The sequence below is a fragment of the Staurois parvus genome, unplaced genomic scaffold (assembly GCF_062004578.1).
Source record: "Staurois parvus isolate SC_StPar_1 unplaced genomic scaffold, SC_StPar_1.0 ptg000989l, whole genome shotgun sequence".
In the NCBI taxonomy this organism is placed as follows: Eukaryota; Metazoa; Chordata; class Amphibia; order Anura; family Ranidae; genus Staurois; species Staurois parvus.
Genome location: NW_028318785.1, coordinates 428,628 through 444,624, shown reverse-complemented (window position 1 = coordinate 444,624; position 15,997 = coordinate 428,628). Strand labels below are relative to the sequence as shown.

At 45.2% G+C, this 15,997-nt stretch overlaps 1 protein-coding gene across 1 annotated transcript in view; it reads left to right on the top strand.

Annotated features, from left to right (window-relative positions):
- CAPN1 (calpain 1) overlaps positions 1-15,997 on the top strand; it is a 110,959-nt gene that overhangs the window by 83,144 nt on the left and 11,818 nt on the right. The window contains exons 16-20 of the mRNA XM_089657402.1: positions 1,494-1,551; positions 4,593-4,657; positions 10,697-10,765; positions 15,451-15,529; positions 15,619-15,735. Of these exons, the coding sequence (XP_089513528.1) occupies positions 1,494-1,551; positions 4,593-4,657; positions 10,697-10,765; positions 15,451-15,529; positions 15,619-15,735 (388 nt within the window). The remainder of the gene's footprint in view (positions 1-1,493; positions 1,552-4,592; positions 4,658-10,696; positions 10,766-15,450; positions 15,530-15,618; positions 15,736-15,997) is intronic.

Below are 15,997 nucleotides of genomic sequence, written 5' to 3'. Positions count from 1 at the left end.
GTAATATTTCTTCTTTGATGTGCGTTGGTGAGGCTGCACTGATAGGCAGCACTGATGGGCATTCATGAGGCGGCACAGATCGGTAGCACTGTTGGGCATTGATGAGGAGGCACTGATGATGCACTGATATGCAGGAAATGATGGGCACTGATAAGCGGCACTGACTGATAGCACCAACTGGAGGCACTGACAGACGGCACTGATCGGCGGCACTGCTGGGCATCATTGATGGGTGGCACTGCTGGGCAGCACTGGTGGGCGACACCGCTGGGCAATGACAGGTGGCACTGCTGGGCAGCACTGACAGGTGGCACTGCTGGGCAGCACTGACAGGTGGCACTGCTGGGCAGCACTGACAGGCAACACTGCTGGGCACTGATGGGTGACACTTCTGGGCACTGATGGATGACACTGCTGGGCGGCATTGCTGGGCACTGCTGAATGGCAATGATAATCAATGCCCTGATTATTAGTGCAGATCTCCCCTGTCACATTTGCCGGTTATCTGCAGTACTTTCTTCAATCTGTGACAGCGTGCAGCTGATAACCAGCAACTGTATTTACATTGTGATCAGCTGTGTCATTGGATACAGTTGATCACGTGGTAAAAGCCTGCTGTGATTGGCCTTTTACCTTATCACGTGATCAGCTGTATTTGTAGGACACAGCGATCACCGGCAGCGCAGGGTGTGTGCCACTGGGTTCGCGTTCTGGGACGCCCTCCCAGAACTAGACAACCACGCTGTAGCCATCTTTTGGCTATAGCATGGTTGGCAAGCAGTTAATCTCACCTCTGACAGTGTCGGTGTGGCTTCCAACCCAGCAGCTCATTCCCATCCACGCTGAACACGTTGCCCCTGGCCCCGGAGCAGTGTGGGAGCCTCTTCCTCTCTTCCACGCCCATCCCCGGCTACATCACCCCTGGTGCCAGATCCGCATAGGAGCCGTTTCCTCTCGTCCACACCCACCCTGGCCCCAGAGACATGTGGGAGATGTAGTTTGATGGGGGTCCAGTGTGGAAGAGATCTGGATGGCCGGTCAGTGTGCGTGGTCCATGTGCGCTCATCTTCCTCTTCTTCCTGGCGTGCCCACTGAGATGGCTCTGCATGCCAGCTCTGGCACGCGTGCCATAGGTTCGCCATCACTGCTATAAAAGTTCCATGTGCAGCTTCACATATGGGGGCTTAGCACTCCAGATGAAGGGTTGGAATGGCAGGGACAGTACCTAACGGTCACCTGCCCAGGATCAGTTAGTGAACCCCTTTTATTCATTACTTACCCTCTCATTGCCAAAAGTATTTAGCTTTTTTTTTCCACTGGGATGATCACAAAAGCTCCAACAAAGCAACACCAAATTGGTGCTTCTGAAAATCCCTGCCTCATAGTTTCGAGCTCTGACTTCTGCACCGCTTGTAGTCACACCCTGATCTGTATAGCCAGCTGTATGCATGTAGTTGTTGCTTCCTATTGACACCTTTGATCTTATTACACAGGACATGGAGGTTAGCGTTGGGGAGCTACAGACCATATTAAACAAAATTATATCCAAACGTAAGTATCTCCATAGAGTTTGCACTCAAATGTTTGCATTTTGGTAATTAACATATCAGTAATACCTTTGAAAAAGCATCCTGTAGATCTGTGAAGAATCACCAAACTGTGCAGTACAGTAGAACAAACAGGACCATGTCTTGGGGGTAATAACTTGGTTAACCAAATCCCAATATACAGACTATGCAAAGAGTGGGAACAAGAGATACTCCAGAAAAGGGACTTTTAAGGCATCATAATAACACATACAGTAAAATACAATTAAGAAAGTTAAAATATACACATTTGTTTTTGTCACAGGTGATTATTAAAACAACATAGGAAATACTTTGCGTTTTTTCCATGACTTAAATCACATAGCTGCAGGTTTTACAGTCACTGCAATCTGGCAAGAAATGTCCATACAGTGTCCAAATTCTGGATATTCACTCTCCTTGTAATGTTGCATGACTTCATAAGCCTAAGCCCGATGTGTTTCACAGCCAGGAACTCTGCTTCTTCAGGGACATGTCATGGGGGTATCTGTAATACATAACATTAAGTAATAAAAGTAGCACCATTCAAAATTTCCCCACAAAAGCATTCAATTTGAATCCTTGGTTTACAGTGAGCCTTGCCACATTAGTAAAAATTCAAGACCACCTTCCCCAGTGGGGGCAACTCCATCCCATTCCCAAGCAGAGGTAGGTAAACTGGTGTCAAAGCACTGGACCATACAGGGAGGAGTCTAAAACTGCAACCAACACAAAGATCCCAGTGGACAAAACTATAGGAATACATAAATATGCAATACAGTAATCGGAGCGCGCTTTCATTTAACTATGAAGCGCTGTCGTAGCCACCAGTGTTTAAAGGGTGTGGGGACATTTTTCAAACATGTTAAACTGAGCATTTTTTGCTGAGAAAAAGATGTATTTTCTGAATGTAGAGGCCCTAGAGAAAAAAAGGGGGGCCATTACTATTTTATGTCGCATGATATTTGCACAGTCATTTATCAAATGTACAGTAAAAAAAATGCTGTATATGAAGAATGTTTTCAGAAATAGAAGTGTTGACAGTTTATTTTTATCAACTAAAAAAATGGAAAGTAAATGAACAGAAGAGAAATCCAAATCAATATTTTGTGTGACCACCCTTTGCCTTCAAAACTGCATCAATTCTTCTAGGTACACTTGCACACAGTTTTTTTATTTTTTTAATTTTTTTTAAGGAACTCGGCAGGTAGGTTGTTCCAAACATTTCTGTGAACTACCCACAGATCGTCTTTGGATGTAGGCTGCCTCAAATCCTTCTGTCTCTTCGTGTCCCAGACAGATTTGATGATATTGAGATCAGGGCTCTTTGAGAGTACAAGTATCTGCCTGTATTTCTCTGCATAGAGGACACTATTGATCCTGACCAACTCTATTTGCAGAAATGCAGCCCCAAACTCGCAAGGAACCTCCACCTTGCTTCACTGTTGCCTGCAGACACTCATTATTGTACCATTCTCATCAAGTCTGTCTGGGAATACATGAAGAGACAGAAGGATTTGAGGCAGCCTACATCCATAGAAGATCTGTGGTTCATTCTCCAAGATGTTGGAACAACCTACCTGCTGAGTTCCTTCAAAAAGTCTGTGCAAGTGTATCTAGAAGAATTGATGCCGTTTTGAAGGCAAATTTACAGCATTTTTTCATACTGGTCTAAGACTTTTGCAAAGTACTGTATATTTTCTGAAAAGAATACACTAAAATAAATTTTCGTGCACACAAACACAATATAATACTCATTTTCTGGTAGAATTTAATAGATGGGGTTGTGCCAACTAAATGTATACCAAACATGTCAAATGGCAACAAACAGCAGTACCTAGAAGTTTGCATAGGTGATGCTAAAAGCTTTTACAGGTTATCCGTTTCAAGTTAACCATGAAATATGGCTCTAGTATTATTGCTCTCACTACAGCATTTGTGGCGATACCTCATATGTGTGATGTAATTGCTGTTTACATACACATGCAGGATCTATGCTAAGACTTTTCCTATGAATTTTCCTTTGAAATTCTATCCATCTATTGCCAGCTTAACATGTGTGCTTTAAATTTTTTGGATATGGGGAAGGGTTAGAATCCATGTCAACTTTGTATTGTCTGTGTCCCCATTTAGGATTTCACATCAGTTTGTCTGATGAGTGTCAGACAGTAAAGGAAGTAAAGAACAATCACTCTTCCTGTCTATTTGATTAGTGTCAGACACAACAAGAGCAAAAGTGAAAGCTCCTTGAATATTTTAGTTATACAAAAAGTGCGTGGTGGGCTCAGTCTGCCCCTGGTTCCTATGTCTTTGATACTAAAACAGTGAAATCTCCCTGCCAGAATTCCTGACTTTGCTCCTGTCACCTACAAGTGCTGGGTGTTTCTTTCCACCTCTGGTTATTTATTGTTTCTCGTTGCATTCTCCATAAAATAAATGATAAAAACAATTAGACTGGGTTGCACATCTGCAATGGTAACAATTATGTTGCTAATGTGCAATGAGCTAAAGCAGCCTATTCATTGAAATGAGCTGCTAACACTCTTTGTAATTGCAGTACACCACATTGAATGACTGTGTGTTGTAAAGGACAGTTTTGGGTACCAGTGTTTTCTGCAATTTCACCGGTGTGCATATTTTCAAGGCTTGACATATTTGGTATGCATTTACTCAACTCAATCCCATCTTTAATATTTTACAACAGAAAGTTGTCTTATATTGTATTTGCATTAAAATTTATTTTATTGTAATTTTTCTAAAAATATGTGTTTGATAAACTTTTGCACAGATATTATATTATGTTTAGTTTCAAATTTTCTAGCAAAAAATGCAGATAACGTAAGTGAAAAATTGGTGGGTAAGTGGTTAGGGAACGTTTTATGATACTGGAGAAAGAAGGGTACACTGCAGTAGGTGGGATTGCATAGTACTGTGCTTGCTTGAAGCAGTCATTAAGGTTGGCCGTTTTATTTTAGTCTTGGCTCAGTAACAGAGCAGTAATTGTAATCTAATTTTTATCCAATGCAGATAAAGACCTTCGCACTAAAGGATTTAGCTTGGAGTCTAGTCGCAGTATGGTGAATCTCATGGATGTATCCTTTCACATACAGGTTTAATGAAATGTCCTTTAGCTATCATATACTGTGTTAGTGTCAGTGTTATACAATCTTTATAACAATTTGTATGCCTACAGTATACTGCCATTACATGTCAAAAGCTGTGATGAAAAGATGAACAGTGGTTTATAGAGATGCATAAAGGAAGCAGAGTGTAGGAGGAAAGACCAGTTAGATCTGCATCCCATTACACTGAGCTGCCTTTCCAGTATTCAAAGCCTCAAGGAGAACTGAGCCCAACACACAGACGTAACTCTCCAGTATCTATGCCTCTAGTGAGATTTGCACTCCAGCACACACTTTTCTCCCCAGTATACATGATGCCAGTGAGATCTGCACTTCAGCGCACACACACACACACACACACACACACACACTTCACAATATCCATGACACCAACTAAATCTGCACTCCAACACACACTTCACTCCTCGGTATCCATGATACCAGTGAGATCTGTACTTTGACACACATTTCACTTCCCTGTATCCATGACCAGGGAGAATTGCACTACAGCATGCATTTCACATCCCATTGTACACAAAACCTACTAGATCTGCACTTCAGCACCATACTTCACTTCCCAGTATCCTTGACACCAGTGAGATCTAAACTCCAGAACACACCTCACTCCCCAGTATCCATGACACCAATGAGAGCTGCACTCCATCAAACCTTTCACTTTCCAGTATCCATTACACCAGTGAGATCTGCACTCCAGCAGACATTTCACTTCCCAGTATACATGAAACCTACTAGATCTGCACTCCAGCACTCACCTTGCTCCCCTGTATTCATGACACCAGTGACATCTGCACTTTAGCAATTACCACGCACACGCCAGTATTCCTGTCACCAGTGGTTTTTGCAGTCCAGCACCAACAGCTCACACCTCGGTGTTCGTGATGTTAGGAAGATCTGCCCTTCAGTATCCAAAGCTTAACCCCCCAGTATCCATGCCACCAGTTAAATCCACCACAGCATACTCTAGTCAATCCTACATAAATGTCCTGTCCTAATATGGAGGAAGAACTGATGCCCCTTTAATGGCACTTACCCCTGCCCTAGAACATTACACATCCCAACGGATGGAACCTTCTTACTTATGTCCACAAGAGAATTAGTTCACAGCAACAAATCCTGCTACTCCACTGATTTCTCTCTCTTTACCTCCCAATGTTGAGAGCTGTGATTGGTCAGGCAGCACATTTATGTGATTTGCTGGCTTTGCTTTCTCACTCCTCTCATATTATTGTGTCTATATCAGCTGAGGGGTTTTACATACCTTTCTGTTATACACAATGTTCTAGACCTCTTTATTATTTACAGTATGTACTATCTTTCTATTACACACAGTGTCTCTTATAAAACCTTATTACTTTTAATACGTTACAAATCTCCCTTACACACAGGGCCTCATACTCTTTTCTTACACACAATGGGGTTGATTTACTAAAACTGGAGAGTGCAAAATCGGGTGCAGCTCTGCATAGAAATCAATCAGCTGTGAGGTTTTTTTTTTTGTCAAAGCTTAATTGAACAAGCTGACGTTAGAAGCTGATTGGCACAGTTACACCAGATTTTGCACTCTCCAGTTTTAGTAAATCAACCCACCAGTCTTATACTTACACGCAGTGTCTCATACCTCTCTGCTGTACAAAACGCTAGAAGAAAACGGAGAACCTTGGATGGTGCAGATAAAACACCCTGTGATCAATAAAATGCGATAAAATGCATTTACAGAGTTGCAAATTCATCAGAGAATGTAACCAGGCAAATCTTCCGCCATTGCATGCCAGGTCACCATACAGGTGAAAAAAACCATCATTTCTGTAAACCCAGCACAAGACTAATTTTTCAGCCTGGAATATAGTCACCCCACTTACGTGTTTCAGGACTCTGCCCCTTCATCAGAGACTATGGATGACTTTTTTTTTTAACCCCTGGTGTGCTCAGTGTCATTTACAGCCTTCATACCTACATTATATCCCTCCTGTTGCTGGGTTTCCAGAAGTAATAATGCATGTCTATGGTATATCCAATGGAAGTTCATTTACCTGGCTACATGCTCTGATCAAGTTGCAACTTTGTAAGTGCAATTTATATTTATTGCTTCTATTAAAGGAAGTTTTATTTGCAATATTCGGTGGAGTTTGCAAGGAAGAGCAGTCTGCCATGATTCCAGTGAGGCATTGTATATCTAAAGATAATATTTCATACCTTTTCTACTAAACATAGTGCATCATACATTTCTGACAGTGTCTCATAACTCCCTGTTACTCAGAATACCTAATCTTTCCCTTACACACATGGCTTCATACCCATGTGTTAGACACAATGCTTTATACCTCTGTGTTACGCACAGTTCCTCTTACCTCTTTATGAAATGCAATGACTCATACCTCTCTATTACACAATGTTGCATACATCTATGTTACATGCAGTGCCTCATTTGTCTCTGTTACACACAATGCCTTGGACTTTCAATAACAGACAGTGCCTTACACCTCTTTATTGCACGCAGTGCCTTACACCTCTGCTACATATGGTGCTGTAATGCCACACACTGCCTCATGCATAGTAGCTCAACACTGTGACTCGTATGTCTATGTTCCACACAGTACCTTATACCTCTTTATTACAAATTGTATCTGTCTGTGTTACACACACTGCCGTCGTACTCATAGTGCCTTATGCCACTTTGCTGCATATAGTATGTTGTTTCATGTTGCTCTATTACTTGCATTGCCTCTTGCTTCTCATGCATATCCTCATGCTACACGAGGACTTAATATATAGGTCTGCTTTTTACATTGTGATTATGCCATATACAATAATCACTATGCAGTAAGTATAGCCAATTAATCGGTACACAATAAATTCTGATTTAGAAAAAACTATAACTATACCCCTAATCGACCATCCCCAGCACAGTACCCCATGTGCAGAACCCACACAATGAACCATCAGTTCTCCATCCCTTCCACCCTTGTACTTGCAAGACTACATATCACGAAGCCCATACTAAGGAGCAGGGGAAGGTTCACCCCCACCTACCCCTTATAAATGTAAATGTTTATTATGAGCCCTGGTCCATCCCTTTGGCACAGCTCCCTCCCCTCTCCTAAAGCACTCTTTCTGTACCCCTGCTTCTTTTGGCTCTCCCTATCCCTCCCCCCCCCTCTTTTTTTCTCCCCTTTCTCTGCTTTCTGGAGTCCCCAGATCACCGGACTAGCTAAATAATTGGAGGACAGCACTGGCCACTGTGCAAATAGTTGAACATGCTATCACCCTGTTGTAGTTGATACCTCCGCTAGCTGGAAAGTGTAAAATGCAGTTTCCAGGATCGAGAGGCTTCCAGGCCCTCACACTTTTTGAGGGTCTTCTGTAACGTGCTCGACGACATATGTTTTCCTTGTTTATCTGTTGCTTTCAGAAAGTTGATGTGGCATCGAAAGAATAATTTGTACCATGTTCTGTTTATCAGCTATATTGAAAACCCCCCTGATGTATGCCCTAATTGTACGCTGAAGTACTTTACCTGTATTTGTTGTTTATTTTCCAATAAAATTTGTTTGGATAATAAAAAAAACTATAACCATAAAAAGAATACCAGTGTAAATATAAATAGCATCAACCCTCTAATAATATTATTTACAATTACAGCGCAGTCTTTATCCCAACAAAAAAAAAGATATTTAGAAAAAAAGGGTATATTAAACAGTCCTCCGCGATCAAATCCAATTTCACTGGTGTTGGTGATTAAAAAAAACATTGTATATTAGATAGGACAAATATGCTTGTTCCCTTTTAAGGGTGGATATTTACACCTCTCTTATTAATGCTGCCTCTCCAGGGTATATCCCACCATTACTCAGGAAAATAAAACCGAGGAGCACATAGTATCAAACTATAACTTGTATTAAAATAATGATAAAAAGAAACACACAAGTAGGGTGAACTCTTAGCATGCGCACATTAACTGCTTAATGTAAATGCCTCTCTAGTCAACACCGTTCTGTTTGCCCAGCTACTGACATGCAGGCAAATCATGCAAGTTTGGATACAGGCATCACTTCCGGCTAGTGCATCATCCATCTCCACCCTATGCTATACATCACTCAGACTTTTTCAGGGTCTCAGAGACTGATGGTGCACAGCTTACTGTATACCCACACATGTGTGGCAAGCGAGCCTCTGTCTTCAGGAAAGCCTGCTGACAGGTTCCCCATGCCAATGCTTGCCATGCTGACAAAAATATACTTCCACCCTCATTATGATGTGTACCACCTCCCTAATAAATAATTAAAACTCCGCATTTATACTCAGTCTGCATATTGTAAACTGGATATAAAACCTGTTTATAACCACAATGTCTCTCATGTAACAGAAATATGGAAACAGCATATTGGAATATGCAAACTGTCAAAAACAAAATGGCTTAATTCAGCAAGAAGAACACAAAACAGTCCATAACTCTGGTTCAATGGGACAAAACAAGATAATGGCATACTGCCACCCTACCGGTCTCACATTGAGGTTTTTGGGGTTTCCCATCTGCTCCAGGGTTCCCAAAGAGGTGGCTTTCACAGTCAACAACCCTGACTCAATCCCAAGCTTAGTTCATTTTGCTCATTCAGGTGTTTTAAGCTTTCTCTCTGATTGCCAGGTGCCATTGTTTCCTCTTCCTTTTCTGGACTTTGAGGCATCTGAGGTAACTCCTTCAGGACCCTGTAATCAGGTGTGGAGTTTCTTCCCTCCCAAAACTCTTCAAACCTCCAAAATTCCAGGTTCCCAATAAGGACTTAACAATACAGAGAGTACTGCAAATCTGTCCTCTTCTCTCTAGCTAAACTAGCTGGAACCCATGACACCGCATGCCTGAGTATGCAACATTACCTTCAAACTGTTCTAATTCAAGAGACCACAACCCAAATAGTGGAGAAATATACCTGATATTTACGACCTAGCGCTGGGGTCCTGTACAATACATGTGATCAACTGGGGTCTCCGTGCATGTTTTTGGGCCTCTTCACACTTGTCCTAATTCATGCTGTAAAACCTACACATTTTGCTACATGTAGATGCTTTACACATGGAATTCTTTCTAAGGGGCTGGTTCACATCAATGTGCTGATATTTAGTCTGAAAGAAAAACTGCTATATGGGCCCATTCACACCTGCACATGTGTGTTGCCATGCAAGCAGAAACGCACATGGAACAGAGTGTGAATCCAACCTCAAAGCAAATTTGAGTAAAATGATTGTAACATGTGCGGCCAGTTCTTGAATTTGCATAGAGCTTAATAAAACTCACCTAATAATTGTTTAAAATTTTCTTTCACTTTTTCTTGATTACATTCAGACCAGTTTGAGTCCACACACTTGAATATTTCTGCACAATCCTGTTTAAATTTAAGAGATTGTATAATCCTTTTTTTGCCATCATCTGTATATTCATTGTTACTCTGATCTATTGAGTATTAGGTGTTGATCATTTTAAGGCACTTCAACATGTCCCCTCCCCCACCACCCCACCAATATTTGGTACTGTACCGTTGCCTTCCTTTCACTGCAGTAACATTGCTAAAGAAATCAACAGAGCAGTCAGCAATGTCTCCAATGTCCTCTATAGATGAAATATAGTTCATGCAATTCTATAATTAGTACAAATGTCATCCATGATGTACAGAGTGTGGTCCCCCATAGCAGTGGGTTACTGCACACTTCCACGTCTCTGTTGCTCTGTCCTGCTTTATCGTTCCTCTTATCTTCGCTTCAGCAGAAAACAAACCTCTGTAAGAATTTTATAAACCATGCACCATTCCTAATTATTTTCTTAGGCAAACAATGTATTTGTTTTCTATGATCAAATAACAGATAGTGTTGCCATGGTGTTGGACTTCAAAGTTCTTATTCACAGCTTTATATGGCAAATAAAAATTGACATTGGGCAGGATTCTCTGAACTTAGATGTCTCAGATGGTGGAATATTGTCCTTAACTCATGCCACAGAAAGATGGGAATGGAAAACTTGGAATGTTGGAGTTTAATATCCTGTGGAATAAAATTAAACATTATCTGGTAGGTCTATAGAAAACTAATGTTTAATTTTTGGGTATTTACTGGGAACTTGGCTTATTCTGTTTGTTTGGAGACTGCATAAGGAATGGGCAGAGATGCAGGGTTGTCTCACTGTGCAGGAGATACAAAGAGTTAGCTAATGGGAAGAAATTGCTCTTCAAGGTGGATAGGAACAAAGACTTGAATTATGGCAAGGAGATCTTGCCACTGGAAGTCCACAAAAGATACAGTATGGAGTTTTGGGTGTTCTGTCCACCTTGGGTTACTTCCCCTCCCATTATATCTTCTGCAATGTAAAATGACAAACATTATGCAAAGAGATTAGCTCTTGATTTTCCAGAGCTGTACAACTGCCAAACTTGTTTGGGGAGCAGGAAAAGCTTAGATCCTCCAAGAGGTTATTGTTGCTTTATCCCCATTGTGGAGAATTTTCCAACCTGCTGTTCATTGCCTCATTGCCAGGGGACACTCAATGCAATTCACAGTTGAAAGTAAGGCGAAATCTCTTCAACGGGGTCACATAGAATAATGAAAAAAATCGAGTCGTGATATGATGAGGGAGTCGATGAGCTGTTTAGTGGTTTCTGGGGTTAGGAACGTGCGGATTTTGGCGATGTTGCAGAGGTGGAGTCTGCATGAGTTTGTTAATGATTGGACTTGGGGCTGGAAGGATAGGTTGGAGTCCAGAGTGACACCAAGTACTCTGGCCTGCTGGGCGGGTCTGAGAGTGGTATTGTTGGACGTGATGGAGAAGTCAATGGGGGGTGGTGTGCAGGCTGGGGGGAAGACTAGGAGCTCGGTTTTGGAGAGGTTCAGTTTAAGGAAGTGGAGCGACATCCAGTCTGATATGTCGTATAGTAGGTTTGTGATTCGGGCTGAGACTGAGGGGGTGAGGTGGGGGGTTGAGAGATAGATTTGTGTGTCGTCGGCATAGAGGTGGTAGAAGCCGTGAGAGTGTGTGCCTTTGCCAAGGGAGGAGGTGTAGATGGAGAAGAGAAGGGGCCCGAGGACGGAGCCTTGAGGGACCCCAACAGAGAGGGGGAGTGAGGGGGAGGTGGTAGCGTTATAGGTAACGCTGAAAGAGCGTTGTGATAGGTAGGCTGAGAGCCAGGAGAGAGCGGAATCTCTGAGGCTGAGGGAGTGTAGTTTTTTGAGGAGGAGGGGGTGGTCGACTGTGTCGAAGGCTGCGGAGAGTTCAAGGAGTAGGAGCACTGAATAGTGGCCATTAGCTTTGGCGGTTAGAAGGTCGTTGGAGAGTTTGAGTAAGGAGATTTCGGTGGAGTGTAGGGAACGGAAGCCGGACTGTAGTGGATCGAGGAGGTTGTTGTCGTTGAGGTGAGAGCTTAGGCGTGTGTAGACTAAGCGCTCGAGGAATTTGGATGTGAATGGGAGCAGGGAGATGGGTCTGAGGTTGTTCAGGTCGTTGGGGTCCAGGGTGGGCTTTTTAAGTATGGGGGTGATGTCTGCATGCTTCAGAGGGGAGGAGAATGCCCCGGAAGAGAGGGTGAGATTAAAGATGTGGGTGAGGGAGCGTAGGATGGAGGGGGAGGGAGGTCATAGGAGTTGTGAGGGGATAGGGTCGAGGGGGCAGGTGGTGGGGCGGGCATCAGAGAAGACCTTGGAGACTTTCTCGATGGTAGTAGGGTCGAAGGTGTGGAGTGTTGAGGGGGCTTCAGTGTGAGGAATGTTGGGTGGGGTGGAGGTGGAGGTCAGAGCAGCTGTGGGGCCGTGGGAGAGGGGTGATGAGGGGGTAGCTGTGTGAGAGGGGACGGGGTTGGAGGGAGTTTGAGCAGCGACGAAGTCCCTGCAGGTTGTGTCGAGGGAGAGGGGTGATGAGGGGGTAGTTGTGTGAGAGGGGACGGGTTTGGAGAGAGTGTGCGCTGTGGCGATGTCCTTGCGAATTGTGTCAATCTTGTTTTTGAAGTGATTGGCAATCTCAAGGGCGGTGTGTGAGGTGGAGGTGGGGGCGGAGAGAGTAGAGAGTTAAAGCTGGAGAAGAGTCGGCGGGGATTGGAGGAGAGGGTCTTGATGAGGGTCAGGAAGTAGGCTTGTTTGGTGGCGTGGAGGGAGAAGGTGTAGGTGTGGAAGGCAGATTTATAGCGGGTGAAGGCTTGTTGGGATCTGGTTTTGCACCATAGTCACTCCAGGGCACGACTGTGTCGTTTGAGAGTTTTGGTGTGATCAGTCTGCCAGGACTGGAGTGGTCGGGGTCTGATGTTTCGTGTGGTTAAAGGCGCTAGTGAGTCAAGGGCTGTTGACAGTGCGTTATAGGCAGTCATAGCCAAGTCGGGGCAGGACGGGGAGGATGCTGTCATGGAGTTGATCAGCTGCAAAGTGGAGGGGGGCAGGGTTCAGGTTGCGGAGGTTATGGCTGGTAGTAGTATGACATTTGGAAGGGTCGGAGTTAGTGGACGATAAGATAGAGAAGGTAATAAGGTTGTGGTCAGAGAGAGGGAAGGGGGTGTTAGTGAAGTTGTGGGGAGCGCAGCGGTTGGAGAAGGCAAGGTCCAGGATGTTTCCATCGGAGTGGGTGGTGGATTGTGTGCACTGTGCAAGTGCAAAGGAGGAGGTTAAGTGGAAAAGTTGGGATGTGGCCAGGTTGTCAATGTTGACAGGGATGTTGAAATCCCCAAGGATGATGGTGGGTAGATCGGAGGAGAGAAAGAAGGGTAACCAGGAGGAAAAATCATCCAGGAAGTGAGATACGGGTCCAGGAGGCCGGTAGATTATGGCAACCTTTAGGGGGGTTGGGGAGAATAGTCGGATGCAGTGGGCTTCGAAGGAGGAGAAGGATAGAGTGGGGGGGTTTGGGAGGACTCGGAAGGTGTTCTGCGGTGACAGGAGCAGATCAACCCCACCACATTTACGACTGTTGGGTCTGGGTGAGTGGGTCCAAGTGAGACCTCCGTAGGAGAGTGCAGCAACGGAGGTAGAATCAGTGGCCTGGATCCAGGTTTCCGTGATCGCTAGGAGGTTGAGGGAGCGGGAAACAAAGAGGTCGTGGATGGCGGTGAGCTTGTTGCACACCGATCGGGCGTTCAGGAGTGCGCACGAAAACGGGGGGGGGGTGATTTTAGGGAGCAGGGGGACAGATACTAAGTTGCGGGGGTTGCGGCAGGACGTGGAAGCGGGAGGGTGCTGTGTGGGTGAGCGAAGTGGTGGAGGGCCAGGGTTCGGGGAGATGTCCCCCGCGGTTAGGAGGAGGAGAAGGGTGAGAAAGGTGGCATGGGAGTGGGATGTGCAGGAGCGTGTAACTCTACCAGTGGAGGTGTTCGGGTCAGTGGGAGAGTGGAGTATTAGAAGGAGGTGGTGGATGCCATAGAGGGGCGAAGGAAGCAGTGAGGACACAATATACAGTTGTTTGGGAGGGGCAGAGGGATATAGAGAGTAGATTTTGGGAACGGAGGAGAGGAATATGCAAAGGAGGAGTGGAAGAGGCATTTTAGGGAGGTGCACGGGGTGGTGGATAGGAGTGGTGGGAGGCTTGGCTGTCAATAGTCTAGCGTGCAGTGGCGTATCTCGTCGCTGTGTCTTCTGGTGGCTGGAGTTTAGGGGAGTAGGGAGAGGGGATCGGGTGTGGATGGATGGTTTCCAGGGGCGCTTGATTGGAGACAGTCTGGCGTGCAGTGGGGTCTTTCGTTGTGGTGTCTTGCATCTAGGGTTCTAGTCTTTAAGTCAAGCTGAGCTGGGGGTTGGTGTGAGTGGTCTCTGGGTGGACTAATCTGGAGTGATCTGCGGCTGTTACTTGTCCTTGGGTCGAGCTGGGTTGTTGTCGGCATGAGTGGTGTCTGGGTGATCGGATCAGGAGTGTTGTGTGGCTGTAATTTGCGTGTGCTCTTGCGGAGACTTGCTTGGCAGGGTTTAGGGTTCAGGTGGAGGTCCCAGGGTGGTGGGGTCCCAGGGCCCAGCGTGGGTGTGAGTGTCAGGGTCCGGCGCCTGTAGGTGTTGTAGGGCCCAGTGTCTGTGGGTGCTGTAGGCCGCGTGACGGGGCACGGGGCTGTGCTGTGTAGCACAAGGTGGGGAGCAGGGGTGCCGTTTTGGTGGTGGTGGCTTACCCTGTCCTTGGTGGTGGTGGCTTCTCCTCACGGGGTGGAGGTGGTGGTAGCGTCCCCTTGTCCCCTCGGGCTGGAGTGGAGGTGTCCCGGGTCGTCGCAGCCGCAATGCTGGAAACACCGCAGCTTTGGGTGGTGGTGGTCTCTCTTCGCGGGGTAGGGGTGGTGATAGCGTCTCCTTGTCCCCTCGGTAGGCCGCGTGGCAGGTTCTCGGGTGTGCGGTGGTGGGGCATGGGGGGCGGCTGTGTAGCACACGGTGGGGAGCAGGGGTGCCGTTCTGGTGGTGGTGGCTTACCCTGTCCTTGCCGGTGGTGGTGGCTTCTCCTCACGGGGTGGGGGTGGTGGTAGCGTCCCCTTGTCCACACGGGCTTGAGCGGAGGCATCCCGGTTCGTCGCGGCCGCAGTCCTGGGTGGTGGTGGTCTCTAATCGCTGGGTGGGGGTGGTGGTAGCGTCCCCTTGTCCCCTAGGGTGGAGCGGAGGCTTTGGGTGGTCCCCTCAGTAAGCCGCATCTTCCCTGCTTTATCCAAAATTGTTAAAAAATAACTATAATATAACTTTACTGAGAAAATCCATTTTAGTCAACAATTCAGTAACCAATAAAATGCTGAATAATTCTCTTTTTGGTTTGGTAGACTGTTTTCAGAAAGTATGACGTGGACAAATCAGGAAGCATGAATGCCTATGAAATGCGCATGGCAGTGGAGTCTGCAGGTTGGTTCCTCATCAGTGTACTCTGTTAATTGTTCTGCTTTATATAAAATGTCTGTATGTATAATTATTTGACCTACTGTTTTCCCTAGGATTCAAACTGAGCAACACCTTGCATCAGCTGATTATCACCAGATATTCTGAGCCTGATCTGTCTGTGAATTTCGATAGCTTTGTGTGTTGTCTGATCAGACTGGAGACCATGTTCCGTAAGTTAAATTCTTATTTCAGGCATTTTCTACTGTAATGTAATACATTATATCTGTATCAGAGGATTTTTATGTTGTCATGTATAAACTAAATTATAGAGGCAGCTATTGCTGATTTTCTTTCTGCAATGCCAGTTGCCTGGCTATTTTGCTTACCTATTGGTTGCAGTGATTTTGGAGTCACAGACCCCAGGACAAGTATGCATGTCAGTAAAGTCAGAACTCCATATCTGCATGCTTGTGCTGCGTTCATGACTGACAG